The 26,722-nt window shown below is 47.3% G+C and overlaps 6 protein-coding genes across 6 annotated transcripts; 3 read left to right on the top strand and 3 right to left on the bottom strand.

Annotated features, from left to right (window-relative positions):
- Nucleotides 1–930: 930 nt before the first annotated feature.
- Nucleotides 931–6,660, bottom strand: RhiXN_07667 (metallopeptidase MepB; the record flags this gene model as incomplete). Its single annotated transcript, XM_043327483.1, has 23 exons — nucleotides 931–1,076; nucleotides 1,121–1,217; nucleotides 1,270–1,382; nucleotides 1,433–1,474; nucleotides 1,533–1,639; nucleotides 1,708–1,881; nucleotides 1,955–2,084; nucleotides 2,146–2,200; nucleotides 2,249–2,304; nucleotides 4,003–4,212; nucleotides 4,275–4,326; nucleotides 4,536–4,629; nucleotides 4,683–4,788; nucleotides 4,859–4,999; nucleotides 5,057–5,143; nucleotides 5,223–5,272; nucleotides 5,335–5,382; nucleotides 5,434–5,539; nucleotides 5,624–5,703; nucleotides 5,787–5,872; nucleotides 5,968–6,098; nucleotides 6,154–6,432; nucleotides 6,507–6,660. 23 exons carry the CDS (start codon nucleotides 6,658–6,660, stop codon nucleotides 931–933), a joined length of 2,544 nt encoding a protein of 847 aa, XP_043182868.1.
- Nucleotides 6,661–13,247: 6,587 nt separating this feature from the next.
- Nucleotides 13,248–15,006, top strand: RhiXN_07666 (X-domain of DnaJ-containing; the record flags this gene model as incomplete). Its single annotated transcript, XM_043327482.1, has 8 exons — nucleotides 13,248–13,411; nucleotides 13,508–13,614; nucleotides 13,689–13,811; nucleotides 13,880–14,005; nucleotides 14,075–14,213; nucleotides 14,269–14,412; nucleotides 14,479–14,498; nucleotides 14,555–15,006. 8 exons carry the CDS (start codon nucleotides 13,248–13,250, stop codon nucleotides 15,004–15,006), a joined length of 1,275 nt encoding a protein of 424 aa, XP_043182867.1.
- Nucleotides 15,007–15,602: 596 nt separating this feature from the next.
- On the bottom strand, nucleotides 15,603–16,080 carry RhiXN_07665 (uncharacterized protein; the record flags this gene model as incomplete). Its single annotated transcript, XM_043327481.1, has 2 exons — nucleotides 15,603–15,918; nucleotides 15,968–16,080. The coding sequence occupies 2 exons, from the start codon at nucleotides 16,078–16,080 to the stop codon at nucleotides 15,603–15,605; spliced, it is 429 nt and encodes a 142-aa protein (XP_043182866.1).
- Nucleotides 16,081–16,873: 793 nt separating this feature from the next.
- Nucleotides 16,874–17,332, top strand: RhiXN_07664 (Reverse transcriptase from transposon X-element protein; the record flags this gene model as incomplete). The annotated part of the gene is made up of 1 exon (XM_043327480.1): nucleotides 16,874–17,332. One exon carries the CDS (start codon nucleotides 16,874–16,876, stop codon nucleotides 17,330–17,332), a length of 459 nt encoding a protein of 152 aa, XP_043182865.1.
- A 901-nt stretch (nucleotides 17,333–18,233) lies between these two features.
- Nucleotides 18,234–19,427, bottom strand: RhiXN_07663 (uncharacterized protein; the record flags this gene model as incomplete). Its single annotated transcript, XM_043327479.1, has 2 exons — nucleotides 18,234–19,171; nucleotides 19,232–19,427. The coding sequence occupies 2 exons, from the start codon at nucleotides 19,425–19,427 to the stop codon at nucleotides 18,234–18,236; spliced, it is 1,134 nt and encodes a 377-aa protein (XP_043182864.1).
- Nucleotides 19,428–20,456: 1,029 nt separating this feature from the next.
- Nucleotides 20,457–22,086, top strand: RhiXN_07662 (tryptophanyl-tRNA synthetase; the record flags this gene model as incomplete). The annotated part of the gene is made up of 7 exons (XM_043327478.1): nucleotides 20,457–20,574; nucleotides 20,629–20,649; nucleotides 20,706–20,767; nucleotides 20,821–20,839; nucleotides 20,896–21,236; nucleotides 21,297–21,863; nucleotides 21,919–22,086. The coding sequence occupies 7 exons, from the start codon at nucleotides 20,457–20,459 to the stop codon at nucleotides 22,084–22,086; spliced, it is 1,296 nt and encodes a 431-aa protein (XP_043182863.1).
- Nucleotides 22,087–26,722: the final 4,636 nt, after the last annotated feature.

Below are 26,722 nucleotides of genomic sequence, written 5' to 3'. Positions count from 1 at the left end.
CGTTGGAGAAGCCCTTGTCTTATATGCTATATCGCGGTAACGGCGTTTGTTCCGCCCATATCATGAATCTCTAGTACTCGATAACGCTGATATATATTATTATAACGCTCGACTCGGTCTAAATCCACACGAACCACACACCCTATCCCAGTGATAAATCTATATAAACAAACTACCGGAAAACAAGCACCCTCGTCGCTTGCGGTATATCACTCCAAGCTTGGATCATATCTCCACCTCGTCGACCATAGCCGACAAGCCAAACCCTTGGTTTGATAACATTTTAAAAGGAAGCGGTCGGCTGTAGGAATGTCATCAACTAGGTTAAAAAAATGGACTAGATTTCCTCGTACCTCAATATCCCACTCGTATATTCCTCACCCGGCGTAACTTCTTCCCCATCGGGTGTGCAGAACTTGGATATCAAAGTTGGCCAGAATGTTACTTTACGCTCTGCTTAGCTAAGCCATCCTCGATGCAACATTGAAACAAGTTTACCTGATCACAAGCCAAAGCGATTGAAGCGCAATATGCCTCCCAGGACAAACTCTGATGAATCTATCCGTCAACTCCAGCAAAGATACTCATAACAAATCAAAATGTTACCTTCTTCCGAATCCGAATCCATACATAGCCGGGTCTGGAGCCGGTTCATTCCCTAGGTATCGCTCAGGCTTGAACACGCATGGATCCGGGTAGATTTCCGGGTTATGCAACATTGCCCTGTATCCGTGTTAACAAGTAGCAGTGAAAAAAAGGAGGCGGAAAACCATAGGTTCCCAATAACATATGTCCCACTAGGAATAACCCACTCTCCCACAACCTCGTCCTCCTTTGTCTTTCGCGCAATGATGTTCGTAACGGGATGCCACCTTAACGATTCCATAACGATCGCATTCGTATAAGGTAGGTGCTCCCAATCCGAGACCGTCAACGTCCGTTGGAGACGAGGTAAGCGTCAAGTTCGGCTTGGGCGGTAGACTGAACATCGGGGTACAGCGTCATGGCAAGGAAAAACGACTGGATATCGAGGCGGTTGTGTCTGCTCCGGCGCCATACAGATGGGATGCCACAATCTGCTCAACGTGAGTATTTATGATCTATAAAGACGAAATGATACTGACTTTGATCATATCCCTCTCGGATTCACCGACTTGACTTCCGTCCGCAGGGTCCAACAATTTCGACGTAAACGAAGGTTCAGCAGTTCCTTCGGTCTATTTCTCAATGTGAGACGCAAATGCATAACGACAAGAAAAGGTGACTTACCATGTGCTTTAGTACATAATCAAACGGACCTTGTCGGTACTGAACCGTCATCCTTGCCCATTGTTCGGTCTTGCGTTTGAATGTAGCACCTGGGAACCGGAGGGTATACCTCACTACCTTTATGAGTATGCTTTTTCATGGAGCCTCTATCGTTGAAACTCACTCGATGGGATTGTCTCAACTAGCCATCTCCCTGGAAGGATTGCTAGATTTGAAAACGCGACTTAGTCGTGGACAACCATACTTTATCAGACCTAACACACCTTCCGAAAGGGCTCTCATAAACTCCTCTGCACCTTGGATGAATTCATCGCTAAAGTCGCGAGCTGTATGTCCGTATGCAATACGGATAGAGACAGCTCCGGCGTATCTAAGGGGAGGAAGACATATCTAAGCCTCGGGAACTACTTGCCCCAATTCGCGCACTGAACAACTCACAATTTCGCATGATCTAGAAAATCCTCGGGACGCGTCAAAAGACGCTTCATCAACTTTCGGACTCCTGTATTTGAAGATCTTCGAAATCGAGGGTGGCTCGCGGGTTTAGAGTTTGGTGTAGGAGTCGACGGTAAGAGCGTAGACGTGGGCCATAGGGAACAAAGAGGATCGCTTCTGCCCAACCGGACCTGGACGATTTATTAATACCTTCCCCTCTCCCCCTGTGGGTGTGGTCGAATGGACTTACAATTCCGCCATGTATATCGGAGGGCGCGTCGCAAAGTTGGTTGCTCGTTTTTCTAGGAGATCGATCCCCGCGTTTGGAGAGTTGAAAACTACGGTCGGTCGACCGAGTAGGTGAAAGGTAAATATGCCCCCTGTGAAATAGAAATTGTTAGGTTTGGTACTCTTCGGATAATTTATTCGACTATCCCGTACCATATGTCTGAGCGTATTCGTTTAGCTTGAGCCACAAGAACGGCGCTTTGCGTATCTATCTTTGATATCAGTTTCGTCGCGCTGAAATGAAGGTCTATCTTACCTCGAGCGCGTTGCCGAAAAACAGTTTCCTGGAGGACCAGGAGGAAGTCGCGGAGCCTTTCGGTGGCGTAGAGCCACGATGGACAATGCAAAAGCAGCAACGACGAGAATAATATCCCACATTTAAAAAAAAGGAAAGTACAGGTTATCAAGTTTCTATATAGTTGAACAAGAGAGCGATATGGCGGTGGTTGGATACTTGAACAAGCGGCAGGCTCGGTGCTAAAATTATATACGCCAGACAGAGGTACCAGCCTGATCCGATCTCCCCGAGCGATAAGGCTGAATATGCAGTGGGCTTAATGAGGCAGGCCACTAAAAAAAAAAATCTAGAAGGCATTTTTGCGCGGCATCGTTTTTTCTAGTTTGGGCCATGTCAACAGGAACCCCGCATTGTCTCGCCACTTGATTATCGCAACGTCACGATCGGCGAGACTTCCGAATGTGTCCATTTAATTCGCCGACTGGCCTCCGGGTCAAGTGTCGGGTTGCTCTTGAAATATGCTCTTAACCTCACAAAAGTCCGCCGCGATAACTCTTTGTGGCGCATATACCTACCTCTTAGTAACCACTACAAACAGTAAATCAGGCACGTAGATGCTAGCGAATATCACTAGTATATAAGAATAGATCTTCGCTGATGGGAGATCCCTGCACCCTATGCAGTATATAAAGTACACATTTACGTTTAAGTGAAACCATTTACGGAATCAAAGCGACCCCTCCCTTAATTGCAAGATCTTGATACTGAGCCCTTGGTTCGAAGCCCACTAAGCGCTGAGTGCGATATGATATCTTGCTACCAGCTAAAACTGAATTACTCTTCGTCTTATAACTGTGGCACTGCTGGATATGTATTTCTGGAAAGGACCAAAGCCTCCTATCTCTGTGGATTAATTAGACCAAGGGAGTTCGATAGCTGGAGATAAGACCGTGACTCATCAATCCTACTACTAAGAAACTTGAACGTGCTTGGCGAGTCCCATCTTTGACAAATATTCTATAGGGAATCCGTAAATCAGGAACACCATAATACAGGGGAATTGGCCCTTTCATGCGATCATAGTCCAGGTACTACTATCTTATCTATACTGCCCACGAATTTTACGAGTGATTTATATACCCACTATTTGTTGACCGGTGCATTTACTTATCTGTGGTTCTTCTCGGACCATTAGAGCAGGGGAGGCATGGGGAGATGCACCTACCCTCATGTGTATGACACGCGGGCATCCATACCTTTGCACCACCTCTTCCTACCCTCATGTGTATGACACCGGGCATCCATACCTTTGCACCACCTCTTACACCTGTCTCTCATGCCGTATCGTGGAACCAGAGGTGTCAAGTTACCCATCATTGAACCATCGAAAACGGTCGAAAATTCCCGTCGTCTGGCTTAAAATCACCAATAGATTTAGACTTCATTGATTCCAAGTAGCTAATGTATCAAACTCGATATTGTCACTCAGAACAGCTGATTTTTCAATGGCATTTTTCCGTTTCTTTGTTTACTTCAAAGACTTGCCCAATAGATTTTCCAAGAACGCTTCAGAGTTCGGCTCGCGTCCGAGGAAATCCTGTGTTGATATGATTTGATCAAACTGTGGATCATTCAAATGTCAAAAATGCATACCTTGAGCGAATCAATCTCATCTCGGCTTGCTCCTGGTCTCAAGATCCTTATCACGATAAAGCTTGCCTAAATCGAGAATTAGACTCTCATCAGTCATAACACCTATCAAATTAACTTACCTCGAGCAGGATCTAGTGGAGCACCCTTGAACACCGTCTTGTACATGTCGGCAGCAAAGACGAGCGAGTAGGCATACGAATAGTATCCTGCATCATATCCACCGGTGATATGCGCAAATGTAGCCTGTCCGTGGGTCGCACTTGAGCCAGACTTGACCAGGGAAGTTTCTTCACGCAGTTTCCCCCACAAAGTACTGTAGTCGTGGTCCGCTATGAATCAAGGTAGAGGGAGTGATAAGAGGAGTGCTACATTGAATTATATGAGTGCATACCTTTAGCTCCTTGAGTGCAGTTTCCCCCACAAAGTACTGTAGTCGTGGTCCGCTATGAATCAAGGTAGAGGGAGTGATAGAGGAGTGCTACATTGAATATATGAGTGCTACCTTTAGCTCCTTGAGTGTCCTGAGTATGGACCTTGATATCGAACTTGCCGAAGAAGATCTGGCGAAGGTAGAACAAACCAACATTGACGTATCGACTTTTGTATATGTATGTTTTTAGCTTCAATAAATTCTGTATCAAAAACGCCATACCATATCAACAAGCTTCTTGATCAACTCGTCGGACAGGGGTTCTTTCTTTTCATAATGGCTCGACATTTTCTTAAGAACTTCGGGCTCCCAGCACCTAGCTATCACATAAATTATCGGCCCCTTGAACATGACGGTATAAGAGCGTACCAATTTTCAAGCATCTGGCTGGGTGCTTCGACAAAGTCCCTGGCCACACTGGTGCCATGGAAGCGACCAAATCGAGTCTTGCTAAGGAGCCCATGGAATACGTGGCCTAGAGCAAAATCAGAGAAACATTATTTATGAATACTAATGCACTTGCCCATTTCGTGGAAGAATGTAACCATCATCGTGACGCATAAGCGCCGGACGACCGGGAGTGGGCTTCGCAAGGTTTGCCACCATCGCTGCGGTGGGATAGTTGCGTCCGTTGAGACTGTCGAAGCCCGGTTGGAGTGGCAGACGGCGGCGAGAGTATTTGGATTCTTTATTGAGAAGTTAGTTTTTGGCTTACCCTAAAAGCGGGATGGGAATGTACTCACCGCGAGGGAATAAGTCCAAATATGCCCATCCGAGGAAATCCTCTTTACTCTTGGAATTGGCGTTCCATACCGCGAACTGCTGTACCTCTAAAGAACAAAGTTAGCTATACATCCATATAATCGTCCAGAATACAGGTATTGATGATCATATAAGGCAAACACCTACCTGGGTGCCACAAATTGCCCTTGATCTCTTGGAATTCTACGCTCATAAATCTTGGTAGATTTCAAGAATAGTGGGAACAACAACATCAACCGGGAAGTATTCTTTGACCAACGCATCATCTAACGAAAGGCTTTCTTCAACAAAAACGCGATCGTAATACCTGTTGGATACGAATTAGAGCTCTTAGTCAGCCATCAACATTCCTGCCTACCTATAGTCCCAAATATAAAATTCGCCATCGTACGGAAGGCCGAGCTTAGCATGTTCCTTTTCTTTGAGCTTGAGCAAAGTGTCGCGATCCTTCGTCCCCCACAGGTCTTAATTTTTCTTCCAGGTCAGCCAGAAACTAAAAGTATGAAGTCAGACGTAGTGTGGATTCGCTTATGTAATATGAGGCTTACGATCACGGCCTTGGAGGTCTTGATCATCTTCTCCTCCTCGACGTAATCCGCCCAGTTTTTGTACCCAATATGGCCGCACACTGGCGGCGAAGTTCGATGGCACGAGATAACAGAGGTATATTAATCTAGAAGGAATCTAAGCGTCTTAAATGTAACGGCCAACTTGTCGGTTCCTTCAACGGGAGTATATCCATTGATGACATCTTCGGGGACCCCGTTGAGCTCTTCACGAGTGAAAGCAACCGTTCCCTAATAATTAGCATCAATAAATTGCATAATATAGCTATTTAAGTATCATACTCGCCTTTTCTTCATTGAAGTTTCGTCCAAAAATCTGTGCAGACGACGGATAGCTCCTTTTTTAGCTTCATGAGTTCGGCCCGTTTATCCTCGGGAAGAGCCAAACCAGCACGTTTCCCATCAAGGATCATCTTGTCGACTAGCCTCTGCTCCTCCTTTGTCACTTTTCTCCCTTCTTCGGGCGTTGAGTAAGGCGGTATACACATCTACTCGCATTGAGCTCTCGATACCGAATTCACGGACCAACTTCTCGGCCTCCGTCGCAGCGTCACGCAGTTTCTCGTTGGGAGAGACATTCTGATAGAAAGAGAGAGGTTCAGTTGTCGCATCCAGGTGGGCTTCGGCAAGCGCTAATGGGAGGAAGACGCTGCCAAAGCTGCACTCGCTCTCCGAGAGCGAAGCGACGGTGTCTTGCATATTGCGAGAGTTTTCAATCGCCTCCTTGGTAAACGACATAACATCTTCTGGGGAGTGATCCCATCGAAGCGGGGCCTGTGGTGGATGAATGTCTTGAGGTATGGTACGATCAGTAAGACGCGCACGCGTGTGGGGTAACGACGATTATCTATATGTCGCAACTCACCAATAGCCATTTGTCTCTGCCTGAAGAAGGTCGATGCGAGTCGAGTTGATTTAGGTGCAAGATAGATTCCGCCACCAAGAACAGTAAGGGTTATGATTGTCTGTCGACCTGTTCGTCGCTGCCTAAGCGCAGCTGTCCAAGAACGGGATAACATCTGTCACGTGTATGATCGAGATCTCGGACTTTCGTTCCCGTTGATGGTCCTGTATAGCATTATGAATTCATGATCTTCGCTCAAAAAGAGAAAAGGCCCAGATCAAACCTACCTAACAATTTTTACAGGATACAGTGTCCTTAAGGGAAGGGAGATAAATCTTGGCTTGTATCGTACTGGAGGACTGTCCATCCTAGGACGAGTGATTCCAAATGATCACCTCTACCATGGCAGCCTTCTTCAGCGATCGTGACGCTCACTATCATGGTCATCGGTTATACAGGACGCGATGATCTTGCAACGAGCGTACAATTGAGCGTAGAGCCCGAGACAATGCTTTGCCAAGCCAGAGCTCAAAGTTTATGCCTTGAGGCGTACCTGGATACGACCATCTGTAGCATGCACTCTTGGCAAGATGGACATGGCCTGGGCTGCCAAACTTAAAAAAAGATGCAAAAATCAATTTAAGAATTGGGTTCGAAAATATCATATACTTTGGCAAATAGATCCTTCTGATACGCTGATTGAAAAGTAGACCAGTTCCAGTACACCCGAGCCATTCAACAATAGAGTCCGGTATCTATCAATCCAACGCACAAAGCATCAGAAAGATGGTGTCAGATTGGTGACTGATGGCCGGCAAAGGAGGCACTGTCTGTATATTTCTAAGGGATGAAATATTGTGTTATTGCCTTAGAGATCGTAATTGTGTGCCTTTCTGTGTGTCTTCTCATATATGAGCCAGTGAAAGCGGTTAAGTTGGGAGGCCAATCCAAAGTTACGTATCATATTTACATCAGCGGATACACATGACCACGAACGTACGCGTGCGACCAACGGTCCATGATCTCTGACTCGTCCCCCCAGAATCTTGGACCAAGAACAGTAACAACAATTAGTAGACACATGGCAGGAAAAAATATGGTGCAACTCAGGATCCCAATCACCGGTCCTGTTCAAATCGGGATGCCCGGGGATCCCGAACTGAACCTGGCTCAGGACCGTGGCTTCAATTTTTGATAGAACAGATATTACCACACGCATTCTTTGATATACCCTTACTATTCTACTAGATTCTCTCTTGGCAACAGTGCATATATATGTTCGGGTCAACATATCCTGGGATCCATATCCACAATCTACTATCATGGTCGTGCCTGTTCTCACTACCATTCTCACTACCATTCCACGACTCCTCATCTATACCGCCACTGAGGGGTAAGAGCCCTGTGTCCTGTCTCTACGTATATGTTTACGAGTTATTTATTTTTCAGATACCGACACGAATCCATCGAAACAGCCACCGCCGCTCTGTTTCAACTAGGCCAACAACATAACCTTACATCGAAACAGCCACCGCCGCTCTGTTTCAACTAGGCCAACAACATAACCTTAAATTTGACCACACTGAGGATCGAACTCTATTCAATGACAAAAACCTTGCCAAGTACGACGCAGTGGTTTTCTTGAATAACAACGACGAAGGTATGTTCGTATCCACTTCATTCCCACATATGGACGGCGTCTGACAGATTCATGATACAACACCAGTATTGAATGAGGACGGAAAGAAAGCTTCCAGAAGTATCTGAATAAGGGGGGCAACTTTGTTGGCATTCACGGTGGCGGAGCCTGCCTACAACACAACATTTTACCAGAGAGAAGTTGGTATGTCCATATAATCTGGCACCGAGGAAACATCTACCGTAGTAACCCGACATATACTAGGCGCTCTATTTGACTATCATCCCGACCTCCAACCAGCGGTGAGCTTCTTTCTTGGAGTCAGGTTATCGCCACAGATTGACAGAACGCGAAATGGTAGACATTCGTAGTCCTGGACGAAAATCATCCCAGCACCAAGCACCTTCCGGACCGATGGACTTATACTGAGGAGGTTTATCATTTCCGCCAGAATCCACGTGACGTTGGTGCGAAAATATTGCTTTCGGTAGATAGGGATAGCTATTTTGGTGAGTTCCGCACTGTAACTTTCTGGATTGGATGTTGGCTGAGGACACACGTTTTTCTAGACAACATCAACCGAACTCAAGCCCAAGGTTCTCCCCCACCCAATTGGTTCGTTATGTCCGATGAGATTCAACCACATCATAACTGAATCTCGTATTAGCATGGTATCAAGAACGCGGTGCGGGAGCTCAAGATCCACGCAAGGCCGGTCGAAAGCTTCTATACTAGCTTGGGTCACCTTAATTCAACATGGAAGAACGATATCTTCCTTAAGCACGTTCTCGGTAAGTCCAATGTACAATTTGCAATGAGTCTCTAATAAACGCGCATATAAGGGGGTATACAATGGTCTTTGGACTCTAACACTACTTTGTGGAGGAATCCAAAGGGAATGGTAGGCGCCAGACCGGGCACAACAGGGAAACAAAGAGCCTGGCAGAGCTTGACTAGAGAAGTGCGTGTTAGGACTGTGGCCATGGGCATCAAAACGCTCTTTTGAGGGCGACATACAGGTTTAGTAGTTGTCAAGCGATGCTGCCCTGCTATTTAATTGATCCGACGTTAATTTTAATTCGCGTTTTCTCATTGAGCGGCGCACCAGCTACATGTATACACATATCCGGAGGCTGAGATCACTAAGTGCGATATGCTGAGCGCAAGTGTGACGAACCTAAATATGAAATAACTTGTAGGCACTGAGAGACAAATAAAACAAAATAGAGGAGCATGAATCTAATCTTCGGCTTTGTCTACGTTGTAGCGAATTGAGGTTTACAGGAAAGCTCTTGGTGAGCATATATACGAGAAGCACAAACAAATACAAGCGCGTCACGTGGCCACGCATACACTATTCGAGTTTAGGACATTAGAGAAGTTGTGCAACCGTTCTAAATCCCAAGTTCTATTTTGCTCCAAGGATAACGTTCAATCCGAATCTCGAATAGTTTTCATCGATGTTCCCAAGGTTGGTGGTGGCGGTCGGTGTGTGGCAGCAAAGATAAATAGTAAAAATTGAGGACTACATAACAGGCGACTTTTAGGTTTGGAATGGTTGCGCAACCTCTTTATTAATAATTCAACACTACTCCCCTCTCTCTGCTCTCCCATCCCCTTGCCATTCTCTCTCTCCTTCCGCACATCTCACCCCTCTTTTGCCTTCCGACCATGTACTGCGTTACTTTTTAGCCTTTTATTCACTTAGTTCCCCATTCTCCCGTTCTCTGCTACGTTTTACCTGTCCTGTCCTTACGGCAACAAATCATGCCTAGTCCCTACTTCTGTACCTGCCTGTACTTTAACCGACCAGTGGATACGTCGCACCATAGGGCTCAGCTCCGTAACGTCATAGAGTGCATAGAATTAAGAAAAAAATCTTTCAACATGGCAGAATCCGCCAGTGTAAAAGTAGGTGAAGGGCTTTGCACAGTTCTTCGTCGATCCCTCACCGGAATCAATGGCAGGACGCAGTAACAGCCTAATAATTCCCATGCTGAAGAACCAGAGGGCTGGTCTAGCATATGACAGTTCAAAGTCTTGATGTGATATTGAAACGATGCGGGGCAACCTTGGTCCGTAACTACTCCATAAAGAGTGGTGGCAAAGAAACGATTCATTGGCCCACAACTGCGTTTCGTATGATAGGTCAACTGGCTGACGTACCCAAGCTTCCTCCAAATCAGCCACCGCCGTAGTCGATCCACTTACACACTGCACATCTCAAGACCACGCTTATACTGAGATTTACTTCTATCAACCCTTTCAGCGAAAGTGTGTCTTCCTGCTTTCTTTGTCTTTCTATGCAGCTTTGATGACGATTAACAGTAACCGACCGAACTTGGAAAGAGCGTCCGGGACACACTTGAATCCGTGTATGTTTGATCCTACGAGAGCGTTGTATTGAGAGCCCATCTTAATATGCACTATGGCACATATGCTGACGCTCTAAATTTTCTTTCGACACCTCAGTTATCCTTCAATGCTTCTCTTAAATCAAGATATATTTCAACCAACAACAACATTGCAGCGTTTCGAAAACTCAGCCAATACGGACTCAAGCAAATTAGGCATTGCAGTGAGTGTTTCCCGCCTAATCAGCCAGCCGCTAGCTCAACTTAGTGTTTCCTTCCCCTCATACGTATCCGACATTCAGTTTTCACCAGTCACCCAGATCCCTGGCAGACGCAGGTCGACTGTGTTTGCGGGCCTACCAACCAGAGCCCAAAGCACAGCGGCCAGAGCAATACTCAGTGCTATGGGCCCCTCCCTCACTTCACCCCAGAGACATCTGGACGTTCACCCTGGCCGCGCCCCCTCCTCCCCCAATACATATATTCGTTAACAAAGACTGCGCGCCCACCTCCACCTCCAGCGTATCCCCCGCATCGCTTGAGCCAGGTTATCCTGCTTTGCGCAGTGGCCCTTGGGGGGTAGAACGCAGACCCCTCGTGCACCCTTCCGAGGCCTTTTCAGGACAGACTTGTGTCTTCAACCGTGGCGTGGGCGGATAGGCCGTAGTTCGATGTCTTCATGGACGCGAAAGTTCCCTAGGTCCACGACGGAATGGGGCTCAGAACAGGTGTCAAGCCTCGTGACCTCTGATCCCCCTCGAGCCTACACACAGAGGTTGCGGTTATCATGTTGGCCGAACACTTTCGGTCACCCAGGAAAGTGCCATAGTCGACGACATCATCATTCACTCGAGCTCCCATACGGTTGTCTCAGGGCTCATTCACTGCGGGAAAAGCACTCCCCTTCCGACTCATCAGCAGACACAAAGAGCTTAGGCAAAGTCTCTATCGCCTAGAGCATGTCAATCCCCACAGATGAAAAAGTTGAGGGGCGAATCCAAGCGGTCGTACATTCTCTGTTCAAATGCCCCCAGTTTTTGAGTAGGGACAAGCACATCTCACCTCCCGAAGGGAAGACCTCAGTTTGTCCTTGAACACCATGTATCCTCGGCGTTAGAATTGTTGTTCAAATACACCAAGGCCACAAGCCGTTTTGTCGACCTCATCCGACTGCTGGGCCATATCTCTCCCATCCATTAGCTACCCTCGTCCTTCCTTCCACTTCGAGCACTTTATGCTCTTTTACTCATTATTTATTATTTAGCTCTTTACTCATTATTTATTATTTAATGGGCCCTATTGTTGTATTCTACTACCGTTGTCCATTGTTATGTGTAGCCCTTGGGCCTTGTTATCGCCCCCCCCCCGGGCCCTGACCTCAGCTACGTCGCAACCATCGGGCATTACCCTGGGACTTTGAGTTTCACCGATTAAGAAAGGCCAGTCGGATCTCCTAAACAAGAACCCATAGACGCCTTGAGAGTGAAACTTTCTGTACGGCTGTGCAATTGGCCGAAATTGCGGGTCTTCGTGAACCGATCACATACACAGGCGGAGTCGCAAATGCGATCGTATTCTTGAGACGCAGCACTGAATTTGTCACGACTGATATCTGCTTAGAGCGGTCATGTTTGTTACTGCTGCTGGGACTGGGGCGCCGGGCTCGCTGGCATCGGCCTCGTTATCCTCCTTACACGTGAAACGGCTTCTGGTATAGCTTGGTGATCTACCCAGATAGCCATACCGCCATCCGAGTCACCGACCTGACATGCGGCACTCCCCACACACGTGCTGTCATTCTGACCCTCGGTCCTTACCCACCACTCTTGGACAGTCGGCTCGTGTGGCGCCCAGGCCACTGGGATCTTGGGGACAAGAATGTGGCCGATCAGAGGGCGGGAACACCAACTGTGAAAGACCGCAGCCGCGCATTCCTTCGTTCCTTTCAACCCTTCTTCCCCAGCCCTCTCCGGCACAACCTACCCATTATGCATAGGAGCCACTAAATGCCCTCTCGGCCTATTCATAAGCTAGGGCCTCGACCCCTGGAACTATTTGTCACTTTGTGCGGTGTGTCCGGTCCATGCGGAGGCCCATTAGTTCTTCCTTGATGACCCAGGGCGAGGCGACCACGTCCTAATTGGTGTCTCCTGAGGTCTCTCCTAATGCATTCATATTCGTGGCTGCGGCTGGTAGATACCGTATGGTTAAATAATGAGTACATGTCTCTGAGTCCACCCATCCCAGATTCCTCTATGGCGCGTGTATGATGTAACTTCGGTCTATATTTTAATAGATTGCGTAGAACATGTATATTGTAGTCCACTATTGGGTTCGGCCCGTATAAGACGGATAATTTCCTCGAGGAAAGAAAATATATACATATATTGGGTACGAGAATCAACAACACCGACAGTGAAAACGTGCAGCATAGACTGTAGATTATATTTGCGATGAGAAATCTCCGGCTAAGCGCCGCCAGGGCTTTATGACGTTCAGTGGCTCAGGGCGGATCACGTGCCCTTAATCTATCTTCAATGAGCGACTACGGAGTACTTCCCTCACGCTCGGGTGCCGCATGTGCCTCTGACATGTACTCAATGTTCAACTCCCATCGAATATCTCGCACCCAATCCATCTCCACCTACTGGAACTCCGCTTCGAATAAGGTGCTACAAGTGCTCTGCTATAATTACTCACCATACCGGCCCGGTGCAAAGTGAAGCAGGTGAATTGGAATATTAGTAGAGCTTCGGGCTCCAGTACCTAATGAGCACTCATCATCAGCTAGCTCAAGTAAACGAGCTTCGGGAACTAGCACACCCCAACCGCGTAAGCGTAATCGGCACACAGGAACGACCTCTCGAAACTGCATATTACGAGATTCTCGGAGTGGAGATTACAGCAACTACCGATGAGATCAAAGGCATACAGTGAGTAGTCAGGATTTTCTAACGTCGCTAGCCCTCACGCTTTCTAGGGCGACTCGCAATCAAGCACCATCCTGACAAAAATCGAGATGATCCCAGCGCCGAGGAGACGGTACACCTACAGTTTAAACAAATTTCTATAGCGTACCAAGTACTGTCCGATCCCGAGCTACGCAAGAAATATAACGAATTTGGGCCCAAGGAGGGTACGCCAGATGCGGGATTTGTACGTACTAGTTGACACTTTGAATCAGCGATCTAATTTTTATGTGACTTTTAGGTCGACCCCGAAGAAATCTCTCAGCAATATTTGGTGGCGAAAGATTTGTCCCTATTATTGGACATATTTCGTTAGGGAAGGATATGAAGGATGCACTGCAGAATGAGGAAAGTGATCACGAAGGTGGGCCTTGAGCCAAGTTTGTCTCATCCGTCTTCACCGATGTCTTACCTGCTTGATATGATGTATAGAACCGAGTGAGCCACCCCAGAGAGATGCGAAGGGGCGCGAGATTATTTCTCCAGAGGAGCGTGCTCGACGAGAGGAGAAACGCCTGCGTAAAGAGGAGCGCGAACGACAAATAGATGCACAGGCTAGTATTAAACATGCTCGCATCTAATGTAACTTGTACTAAAATTTCCCCGATACTAACTAGAAACAAAAAGCACGATCCGAACGGGTATCGTTACTGGTCACCGAACTATCCCGCAAGCTTTCCATATACACGGAGAGTGCGACTGGCCATCCCCAACAAGACGCAGACGTAGCAAATAGTTGGAGGCAGATATGTGAGATCGAGGCTAAGTCGGTGTTTAGGCTTAGCGAATTACATATGACGGCTCACTTGTTGGCTCAATAGTGAACTTAAAGGAGAGTCATACGGTGTCGAGCTCTTGAATGCCATTGGATTTGTCTATGTCTCCAAGGCTAAACACTACTTGGCTACGAATCAAACATTCATGGGTGTGGGAGGCTGGTTGCATAACATACAGGAAAGTATCACGTGTTTAGCGAAACGTTCGTCTATCAGTTTTTATACGGGATAATAAGTTAACGGCAATTTCTACAGAGTATCGACTGTAAGGTCAGGTATGTTAATTCATACATGGTGCTTCGTTGGTAGTCGTTTATCGTTCATTTCGTAGCGTTGGAGCTCAAACAAGTTTTTGATCAAATCGCCGAGGCTGAGAAGTCTGGTATGAACCCGGAGCAGAAGAAAAAACTCGAGGAACAGGCTGCAGAAAAGGTCTGTAAAACTTCCTATGTCATTTCACTTGGCCCTGCCCGCTCCCGAACTGGGGTGTTACTCGGATGGTTGGAACGATCACTCACGTTTCCTCATCTCACGCAGGGCCTACGCGCGCTGTTCAAAGGCGCCAAACTTGAGATTGAATCAGTCCTACGCGAGACCTGTGACCGAGTCCTCGCTGACCCGACCCTGCAGTCCAGTAAGCTTCACTTGCGAGCCGAGGCGCTGCAGATTCTAGGCGAGGCATATCTTAGTGTCAAGAAGGATGGTGATGCGACTGAAGAGGACTATGTTCGGATCGAGACTAATGCTAGTCGGCAAAGGGCTGCAAATGCTGGTTACACTTAGAAGATTAGGTCTAAGATTACGGGGTGTCCGATCAATACGCGTTGATGTGTGCAGTGTACAGTACATAAGACATATTCAGGAGGCATGAATAATTAGCAGGTTATGGCATGAAAGAATCAAGAAAAAAGAACGGCAAGTTGTTAAAAAATACATAGCCGATCTGATACGAATTACGTATACATACATGTTCCGTATCTCATGCAATAGAGAGTTTGCCAAATGGTTCTTTCCCTATTTGGTTTTATTTTTGTAATGCCCCACTCTGATCAAGTCTACTGCAGAATATTACACGAATAGAGCTGAAATAGGAATAGAACTACTTCTCAAGCTCTCTGATATACTACCTCAGCTATTCGTATATTACTGCATTATCACACGTTCGTACCATTTCTAACTATGTATATAAACCCTGTATATTCTACATGTATCTACGGCCCCATGCACAGTATCTTTACCTCATAGAGGTCGCGTTCCGAGCCTACCACACTAAGAAGTATTACATAAGTATACATCGGATACATACTTCAATACGAGACCTCTCGCCCCGCTAATTATGCTTAAGCTTCGGGACCTTTGCTTTCGGGCCGAAGACTGCCCTATTGAAGTCGAAGCCCCTCAGGACCTCTATTTACTTCCGCCATCTTGCGCTTTTCGCCTTTCTTGGTGACCCCGATCGAAGTTGCGGCTGAACCCGGGACCTGGGTTGGCGTTAGAGTTGAGCCTGCAGCTAGCTTGGGTCCTCTTGACAGGGAAGAGCGCCGCTCTCTGCTTCTACCGGAGCCGCCTGCGACCGAAGCAGACGAAGAGGCTGTGGTCGGCAAAGCCGCATACATCGAGGTGCGGCCTTCGTGGGGAAATGGGGTGGTCGGTGTACTGATGATGAAAGATGGACCGATGGCCGTCTCCCTGTAGCTGTAAGGATGTAAGAAGTCCGAAGGAAGTACACCCTCATTCTTGAGACTGGGAAGGAGGGCCGGCTCTGTTATCGACCCAGACCATCAGGGGGCTTGTTTGTAGTGGTGGCGGTGGCGGTGGCGGTGGTAGAAATGGTGGGAGCGAAGGCCTGGAGGGCATAGTTGGATTGGGTATTGTGTGAGACACTAGCTCCAGATACGCATCATCATCCCCTAAGCTTGTCTAAAAAGTCGAATAGCAATGACTGCAAGTTGTTTCGGACAATGTATTGTGCGAATTCTTCGATTCGTTGCAGAGATGCCTGCTGCGCTTCATGCTGGGATGAAAGCATCACCGGCGTTAATAGTTCGACAGCGAGACTTTGCGGGTACCAATGGTCATAGCCTCATACTAAGATTGGAATTCTTATTTATGCGAACAAAGAGAGGGGGCTTGATATGCCCTCTTTGTTTTGGGTCAAACTCGCCGATTTGGGAGGACGATAATGTGACAACGTGCCAAACAAAACTCCGCCCCCCCCTGTTGAGGATGAAATTTCATTTTCTTCAGCTTCTTCATTTTCATTCCAATAAATACATGAGAAACGACCATTTTCATGCTTCAATTAGGCAATTCTTGGCGCTGGAGCCCGGAGATATAGCAATTGGTACTTGAACCACTTTTAACCAATAATCTGGCAAGGCTTACACTGTTTCACGTGTTATCCTTCACAAGGTCTCGGATGTTGACCTCCATGGTCTCAAATCAGGGTTTAAAAGTGCGCTTTGAGTTACTACGTTGGACCTATGTAGCTCATTCTTTGCGTTCGCGCAACCATAAGGTATCAGATACAATGAGTGTTTCCATATGTGACATATAAATGTGTGTCGAATAATTCAACTGTGATCAGCCTCATTTTATGGTTGTTTTCCGACGATGTCAAGGTGTACATAGACTCACAAGCAGTGATGTCATGCATCAACGAGCGCATGGAGGGAGTGACCTGGAGCGACCTCTTAGCGGCCGCGGAATGGTTGGGGCCGCCAGGCAGCACTGCGGAGACACCCTGGTCAAACTAAGACGCTGCTCTGGTCATAGTGGAGTACAAGGGAACGTGCTAGTCGACATGGAGGTTATAGCTACCAGGGCCGCCGATGGCCACCTCGCCCCACACTTCCTAGGCGACTATTGTCCACGCATCAAGTCTAGCGAATGCAAACTAGAATTAAAAGCACCGAATAGACAGCTAGGAGCCCAGCGCTGGGCACCCTCGGTTGCAGGGACCAAATATGCGCCGAAATGCCCTCATATCTCACCTGCCCACTTCACCACTTACACCCACGGACTCCGAGATCGAGAGCAACTCTCTTGTTCAGACGTATTACAGGTTATGTACAACTCGGGAAGCACCTCTGCTGACTGCAATAAGTGAACGCCCCGCATTTCAAGTACTGCACCCGAAACTGTCACACGCTTCCTCTATCGATGCCCGCGATATACCGAGCAAAGCTTAGAGGGATGCCTGAACACCGCTCGCGAGAAGTTCTTTATTTCGCTGGTTTCTCAAGAGATGATCATCTTTGGTTTGCTGTTTGCACCAGAGTGGATTTTCATTGCGGTTAGTGACATGTCAAAACAAGATTGGAGAAATTACGTACAATCGCTGACGCATTGCCTCAGCAGTGAACTTAAAGGAGATTCATATGGTGCCGAGCTCTTGAATGCCATTAGGTTAGTCTATTCATCAGACTAAGCACCATCTGGCTACGAGCCAAGTATCCATGCGAGTAGGAGGCATAGTTGCATAACATACAGTGAAAGTAGGAAGGGCAGTGAAAGAGGTGGGGAGTATGGTGGGGGAGGGGGAGGGCCAAGTCTCAGTCCTACTCTGCAAATCCGCCGGAGCTTGTGAGCCGAAATACTCGAGAAGCATAAACGAGACTCATGGTAAGCTCGCTTATGCTTATCGAGCATTTCGGGCTCGCGAGCTCCGATGGATTTTGCAGAGACTTCGGTGATGGAGAGAAGAAGAGCCCATCAATATTAAGTGGAACGTTTTTCAATCAGACTTCTGTGGCGGGAAAATGCATTAATAGCGAGTCCCGTAGAATATCGACAGTGGGGTCAGGTGTATTGTGTCCTTTGCTCGGCAGTTATCCATCATCGTTTTCATAGTACTCAAAACTAGTAAGATCCTTTGCGGACTGATGCGCTGCAGATTTGGGAGAGGCATACTTAGGTGGCAAGAAGGAAGCCGATGCGGACGAATATCTTATATTGGCTTGTAACATCGAATGAGATCAGAGGGAAAACATAGACTAGTGATGGAAATATTAATCACGGGCTGGAGCCGGGGCCGGGGCCAGTTTACGCAGCCTGGGTGCGACAGGGCGCGACCGGTTTCTATTACTTGGCCTGCTGGTGACCGAGCGAGAGCAGGAGGCCACAGCTGACGAGTCGGCATACGTCGAGGTGGACGTATGATTAACTGGAAGAGTGATCGACGAGTCGACGACGAGACCAGGTGATTCTATAGCCGTCTCTAGATATCGAAATGGGGATAAGCCCAAATCAAACGCATATGCATGCTCAGGAGCGGGAGGGAGGGTCGACTCTAACACTTCTCCGCCGAACAGAGAAGTGTTCATTTGCAGTGGTGGCAGAGGTTGAAACGTTGCGACTGAATCGACAATTGCTGGGTAACGAAGCGAGATGCACATTTCCCTAAACCCAGCCGTATCTGAAACTTCTACCGGAGGCCATATCGGATAAACCCAGAGAGGCTCTAGGTTTATCGCTGCTACACAGTGCCATCCGTGATAAGCGTCTTCAATAACGAAGAAGCGTAACAACACGGTGTAAGATTTGCCGCCATAAAGCGTGAGGGAGTTAATCCTCCGACTTGGAGGGGGGGCGTCTGCGGATGCTGTGTCTGTGAGTAAAAGGGGTGTTATTTCTAGCGGAATATGCAATATATGTTGAAAACTCACATGTGTATATACGAGTGGGGATGCCGTCCCTAAATTCAAGATTATATGACTACCGAACTCGCCTTGAACGTGCCAGAGAACCGGCTCTGGCGCAATTCCCTGTTGTGATGCAGGGATCGTCTGTGGCGAAACAACGAGATTACGGGAAATAAATTCGTTGGCTAAGTCACGAAAGGAGTCCCTAAGTAGGATATAATTCGAGAACCGCTCTGTCTCCACCGCAGCTATCCAGCGGCAAGTCTCATATACCAGAGTCCCAGGACTCCCGACTTCTACCAAATCTGTATACGAGTGAGCTGAGTAGGAGGGGATATCAGACTATTATGTAGCCAGCCACTTACTGCTTGGGGAACTGAAGCTTGCAAATCCGGATATTCCAGTCTCATCAATCATCATCCCTACGCTGTTCGATGTCTGTGGTACGTCCGGTAATACGTGTCCGTTCTGGTCTGGTTTGATATGGGTGGCAATAACTGTGCCCGAGTGCTCGACTGTAAGGGGTTGGTGGTCCGAGGGCCCGGGCTGTAAAAAACGCATTGTGGGAGCGTACGCAACTCGGAGGGGGTCCTGCACTTACCAGAACTTTAGCCCAAGAGATTCACTTGCATTTATATACATTGAGAAGAGCTTTGACATGGCATCTTTGTTTTCTGGGTCTAATTCGCTGACTTGGGAGGCCGACAACGCATCAGTTTCGCGAGTGATGATCGCGTTACTTACCTTTGGCATCGTTTAATTTGAACAAGCGTTTATCTTTGTTCCGATTGGTAGCATGTCAAAACAAAACAGCAAAAATGGCATAGGGAACTTGGCTCCGAATTAATGGTTATTGTATATTTCAGGCTCCGCAGGGGTAGCGTACATGAGCAAGACCCTGTGCTATCCCAATTTGCCCGCTCTATAACGAATCACTCTATGTACTACAATGCTCAACATTTTGAACATATAGAAATGTTTCTGTAAACCTCTTGAATGATAGGGTGCCAAAATCTAGGAGCTGGATCGATTGTTAAATGACTTCTTTCATATGTATAATCCATTTTATTTGTGAGCGATTTGCCTTGTCGCATGTAGCTCCATAAATATGGTTTCAAAAAAGTCTGTGCACGTGATCATTTAAAGCCATATTGTCCACTCCAGCCGCATTGTGATGACTACTCATATGTGGTCGATGTCACTTACTTGAGCCGGAAGGCATCGGGAGCCTCCGAGAAGACTTTGTTGCTTCCATGTTATAGGTTAGCTAATTGAATAAAGTAAATAATACGCAAGTGTTTTTAGGAACGGGAATATGCACGGCTAAGGGCCCAACATTTCTTCTAAAATGATAACTCTATTCGTGAACGCGGATCCCCTGGGATTCAGGCGTGGGGGTCGGATGCGGGATGGCAGTGGGTAGTCAGCACACGAGGGACGCCACCAAGCCTCATCGATCGTTCCTTTGATTCACCTAAACGAGACCGATCGTTGGATACAACATGACCATCATTCACAGTTCAACGCGTTTCACTCTCACTTTACCGCCCGGCGCTAATAAAGTCAAGTCCACCTTTTGACTCAACCATCATGTCTGTCAGCCCAGAGACTCGGTTTGAACTTATTACTCGTAATCTACAAGAGGTTCTAGGAGGAGATATCATCAAGTCCGTATTAGATGAGGGAAAGACGCCTAAATGCTACTGGGGTAAATTTGGTTCTACCCAAGTGATAAAGTCATCCGATTAACCAGCGATCGTAGGGACGGCCCCGACCGGTCGACGTGAGTGTGAAATCAAGTCATTGGTATATAACACAATTTATCCTCCCTACCACTAGCTCATATCGGATACTTTGTACCACTAATGAAGATCGCAGATTTTTTAGCTGCGGGAGTGGAGGTGAGTGCGCTACCATATCATGCGCCACAGTCGTTAACTCATACGATCAAAAGGTGACTATTTTGCTAGCAGGTATGTACTGAGCAACATGCCGTGCTTGAATGTGTCTATAACGAGCCTCGCATTAGACGTACACGCTTTCCTAGATAACCTCAAAGCGCCGTTGGAACTGGTTGCCCATCGGGTCTCTTACTATTCGAATCTTTTAAAGGCAACATTCGAATCACTTGGCGTTCCTGTCGATCGCCTCAAGTTCGTTGTCGGATCTTCTTATCAACTCACTAAAGAATACAATATGGACAACTATCGCCTCTGTGCTACTGTAACAGAACACGATGCAAAAAAAGCCGGTGCAGAGGTTGTAAAGCAAGTCTCCAGTCCTTTGCTTAGCGGATTACTCTATCCTGGGCTTCAAGCCCTTGATGAACAATACCTGGACTGTGACTTCCAGTTTGGTGGAGTCGATCAGGTAAATCTCTACAATTCTCATCGTCGACTCAATACTAAGTGCCAATTTAATTGAATACAGCGAAAGATCTTTACATTCGCCGAGCTGTATCTTCCCAAGCTAGGTTATCGAAAACGAGCCCACCTCATGAATGCTATGGTTCCGGGTCTAACAGGAGGAAAGATGTCCTCCTCGGAGGCTAATTCGAAGATCGATTTCCTTGACCCACCCGCTGCAATTAAGAAAAAAATCAAGGGTGCATTCTGCGAGGAGGGAGTGGTGGAAAACAATGGCGTTTTGGCTTTTGTGCGTGCAGTACTCATGCGTATTGTTGAAGGTCGATTGGCACAAGGCATTCCGCTAAGTCAAATGCAGCCTCTGGTTGCTGCTGATGCTCCTGATGGTACTCTTTTCACCATTTCTCGTAAGCCGGAGTACGGTGGACCAGCTCATTTTGCAAGTGCCAATGATTTGGAGAGTGCCTACACCGCCAAAGAGATACATCCAGGAGATCTCAAAGCTGCCGTCGCCGAGTCGGTTGCGTCGATACTCGAACCAATTCAAAAGGCGTTTGAAGCAAGTCAAGAGTGGAAGGATGTAGAGAAGCTAGCGTACCCGCCTCCAGTTGTGGAGGTTAAGAAAAAGAAGGTGCGTTGATTGCATAATCTAATGAATTGTCCCTGATTCGGCGTGTATACAACAGGAGAAAATCTACCATCCTCCTCCTCCAGGCAAAGGCAAAAAGACCACTCAAGTCACTGTAACCGATGTCAAATCTGCGAAGACCGAGCTACCGGAGGCTGATACCGCTTCGGAGTCTACAGCAATCGGATTAGAACACTCTAAAACTGATTCTATTCAAGCTGATTAACATCGATCAATATGAGCGGGTCGCCATCGGTTATTTGTTCTTAATTGATAACGCCTTGAGCTAGGTTTATATCAAAGCTGTTGAATGATTGATGATAGCTTTTTTGAGGCCTCATGTTAGACCTGCGATGAGCTTGAACTAGATATCTTGTGAATTTAATACGTGAAGAGCAATTCAGTTGGCAGTGAAGGTTCTCTAATATTGTCAACTATACAGCTATTTGGAAAACATTGAAGCGCTTCTCTGCTGCATTGTTGTCGTATCCAACGAAGGGCTTAAGCGCGAGGCATAAATTACCAGCAAACAGCAACCCCGCCAAGGTTCGTGCCTAGGGAAGGGCAGCTAATTAAGGTGGTGAGATTCTACCAAGAGTGGGTGATGGTCAGATATCAATAAATGTAACACACCGGTATGGTCTGGTATGTAGTGTCGTACTTAGGCTTCGGTGGGTCCGAGTATCTGTCATACTATCATATGTATAGAATCGAACGCAAATGTACAAGTATGTGCATAACCGCCAATAGTCAGATACAAGGGGAAGTGAGGGATCAAGCACAAAGTGCGCGAGTGGAAGCTGGAGCACCGAGACGCGAGTAGAACTCGTGTGGGTGGCCAAGCCTGACAATAGGCGGAGTGCGAGAATACCTGACAAAGCAGCGATTCGCGATTAACATTTTCAAATCGATTGAATGGGGTGGCGGGTGGGAAAAACTAAAATAAGAACGCGATGAGGAATTGAATACACTGGTAGAGCAAGCACGACCCATGATCACGTGATTAGCTACAGGGATCCCCCCGCACGACCCTGCGCATAAATCTGGGCTCGTGCGTCTCCGCAGGCTCCGATCCACGGCCCCTACATATTGGCGCACATTTCTTATTCAGGGTTATAAGGGCTTGACTTTATCTTGACGCCGGAGAGCTCAAAATCTGAGTATATAAGCCCCGCTCTACCCGCAGTATATTTCCTAACGGGACGAATAGTACACAGCTACGCAGAGAACGAGGGAAAGGAGGACCTTTTCTTGGTCACATGTAATAGATCCTGTATATGACGTCCTACTTCGAATTATCAGCCAGCGTGCGCACTACGCAATCACGGAAGCCTAAGAGCTCTGGGGCACTCGACGATGTTTGGATGTGCTGCCCTTTCATCTCGGATAAGTCCTCCACTCGGCATACTCCGTGAAGCGGAAAGGAACGCGTGGGATGTTAGCGGATTCATCCAGCGACAAGAACGATCGGCTGCCGTTCGTGGTCAGCCGAATAGGCTACCTTTCCACTTCCTTGGAAACAGCAATGGAAGTAATTTTAAACCCAAATCATTTGGCAGCTGTCGGCTTTAGCTTCATATCACACAGAGTCTGTGCGCATTGATTACCCTGCTGCACTCTCCAAATTGTTGAAACTTTGTTGCTACAACATAGGCCCAAGCAGTCGATGTATAATTTCATGCACCTGTGTCGAGCTGCGGAGAAACTCCAAATCAGTCCTGAAGACTGTCTCGGGGAAAACACAGAATGAACTAGTTTCAGCTCTACTTTGGTGACTGGGAAGCACATATTGAGATGGTTTAAGAAAAAGGCCGATCAGAGAGCGGGTTGCAGTTGTGGGCCTCAAAACGATGTGGATATATCTTTGAGATCTAAATATCTAGAAGCTAGCTAATTGAAAGCATAGTGCTATACAGAGGAGTTATCGAAGTAGTGCCAGTGATGTGAGGTGGCTCGCCGATCTAGACCACTCCGTTGTTGTAACTTTTCAAGCCTGGGATTGGTCCCATGCTTCAAACCTATTGCGCTACCATATACACCTATATTCAAAGGATTCGCTGTGGCTAAATTTGGTTGAAAACGCACCCACGTTAATGGATTGGACGGAGATGAACAATGAAACCTGCTCGATAAATTAGCCTCGCGTAGAACTACCTGCTGCGCTTCCAGCAATTCATTCATCAACCAAGTCAGATTCGAGACCTTTTATTCAAGTTGCTCAAAGCTAACATAACAGTTTTGTTCTGGCAGACCACTGGATATTGAGGTAAAAAAACAACAATGCAGCAGTGTAGCGCAGATAAACCAGGACAGTATGGGGTCTCGCTTGAGCCGGCAATCACTTGCGGAGGCTGACACGACATAAAACAAGGTTCGTCTATCGCCCATTAACTGCTTGTGGAGCAGGACCTTTTACTTATTATCTCTCTCTTTAATTTTCCAGTTGATAGTCGATTCGTACGTTTTCTGCACATTAATACGTGTCTGCAAGTTTACATGAGCCAGGCTTTGTCTAGTCTTGTCCTTGTAACTACTATGCTCTTCTTTTTCGTTGGACTTTTATTGCAGGCCTACTGGTTTAGCCAGAATAGCAGAAAATGGCCATACACTATGCCTAGCCCCCAGAACCCGTCAGCCGGTTTACACACATGAGCTGACACCCAGTTTCTCCTCGCGTGCCAAATTGAGCGCTCTGGAGTGCTCTGGTTTTGAGAACCTTCTCTTTAGGATCCGACGAATCCGGATTGCTCGGCGAGGACTTGAGAGCACTCCACGAGCCCTTCTGAGCATCATACCAAACGTTCCGGAATGCTCGCTGACAATAGCGAGTCCCGGAGCGCTCCCGAGATTTTCGGGGCCCCGTAGAGTAGACAGAGGCAAGATAAACCTTTATTGGACAAATTAAACTGTCTGTACTAGTACATAAATACGAGTCCAAAATACAGACAGCTCCCAACTTCGATCACTCGGTTTCGCTCTGCGGGATAAAAAGAATTATATTTAGTATGAAAAGTGGCCAGGTGCCGCGGAAAAGTCCCGTTCCACAGCCAGTTCACGGGGGATGGATAACCTCTCCTTCAATCGTTGCTAACACGGTTTTGAAGTTATTGCACTCTCATTTCTTGCCTGTACCCTTGTTAACAAGAGTTAGGTCGCAAAGGGGATCCGTGAACAAGCAAGCTCAATCCTACAGCATCCATGTAGTGGCAGATTAAAAGAGGAAGCCCCATGTGCCAATAGTAAGACATAGCAGTACACGGAGGGGGATACTGGATAGGCTATCTGATAAATTTGGAAAAGCGACCGGTGGCTTTAATGAAGCCGAACAAGGAAGTTAGCTCAGAGTTGGCAAAGAATTAGAGTTTTGGACCAAGTGCATCTAAGCTGAGCGAGGCAAGGTAGTTCTGTCTTTTCTTTGCATGATGCGGGAGCTTCAGGAAGCAGCGGGTAGCTATCTCCAACTCCCCATCCCGCTGACGGCAACCCCTTGAGTCTGTAACCTGGAGGAGGTGCAGGTAGTGATTGAACCGGACAAGCGTGTTCGGTAATACTGATACGGCGAAAAACAAGGAGAGCCACCTGGGTCTAGGGAGTTCGTGCGCATGTGAGAATTGCGAGTATTTTGTTGCGTATTTGGCCTACCTGGTCTGGAGCTTCCCAATGGTCTTTTGCTAGGTGCAAATCTCAAGTCTTCATCAGATTTTTGGATGTAGTGAGGCTGGGGTTGGCGAATGTCACACTCCCCTGGTGGCTATGAGACCTTGTCCGCTCACAAACTGCCTGGGATACCTGAGTTCTACAGCCTCCACATGAGCTCAACTTTGATTCCGCTTCTACATTCCTTGGCGACCTACAGGGCTCTCCTAGTTGCTCTGAACAATTCCCTCATAGCTTCGTCCGTGTGGCTATTGATACAGGTGATAGCTGCCCGTAAATACATGTATACGATTAAGCCACCTACAGTCATCTTATCTTGTGCTATCGTGATGAAGCGAGCTGCCTACGGAACCCCCGCTATTTCCGTTTGAAAGGTCAAAAGGTCCCCCTGGTGACCGAGCTTACGCCCTGTTACTAGCTCTCTGCCTCCATGGAGAGCACGACAGGAGTGACGGAGTAGGAGCAGCCACGACCTTATGAGAAAACGAAGACTCAATATGTGGAATTAGCCTTGTTACACTCTACAATATGGTGTATTTCGATCGGAGAACAGGTCGAGTTGGACGCTAGGTGCAGGTTGCCGAGAGGTTGTAGAAGTCTCAAAGTCGGATTATTTCAGCAGTAGTTGTATGAGGAGTAGATCCGCATCAAGGTCGAGTGAACTGGTGGAGTCGGAGTACATGGTCCTAAGAATGGTCCAGGCTGCTACACTTTGTGTTCTGGTCAACCTATTTGCAATTCCTGCGAAACCCCTCCTACGTTTACCAGCACTCTACGGGGTACAAAGGTTTGTGCAGTATAGGCACGCACCCGTCAGAGATGTGTCGAATACGGGAAGTCGTGGAGCATCCGCCACCCACGCTCGTTATGCAAATTCGAAGACATACAAACCACGTTGATAGAGCATGACACTAAGTGAGCAGTTGAGGCTTCCTCAAAGCCGAAACAATGGAAGTACACTGAACTATTGACCGCTCGCCGGTTTGCGTTGTCATAGCCAACCTACGTATCCAGTCAACAAAGCCGACAAAGAACACCTGAGCACTCCGAGTATAATGTTTGCGCCTCGTGTGGGAATATAAACATTAAAGCAAGAGAATCGGGTGCCCGCGGGCCAAGTTGGGTGGCCACGGGCGAAGCTTTGTTTGGCAAGTTGTCAGATCATGACTCTCTCGAGCTGGCAAATTGGACCTGGAGATCATTGA

Source organism: Rhizoctonia solani, chromosome 9 (genome assembly GCF_016906535.1).
Source record: "Rhizoctonia solani chromosome 9, complete sequence".
In the NCBI taxonomy this organism is placed as follows: Eukaryota; Fungi; Basidiomycota; class Agaricomycetes; order Cantharellales; family Ceratobasidiaceae; genus Rhizoctonia; species Rhizoctonia solani.
This window is presented reverse-complemented; position numbering and strand designations above follow the sequence as displayed.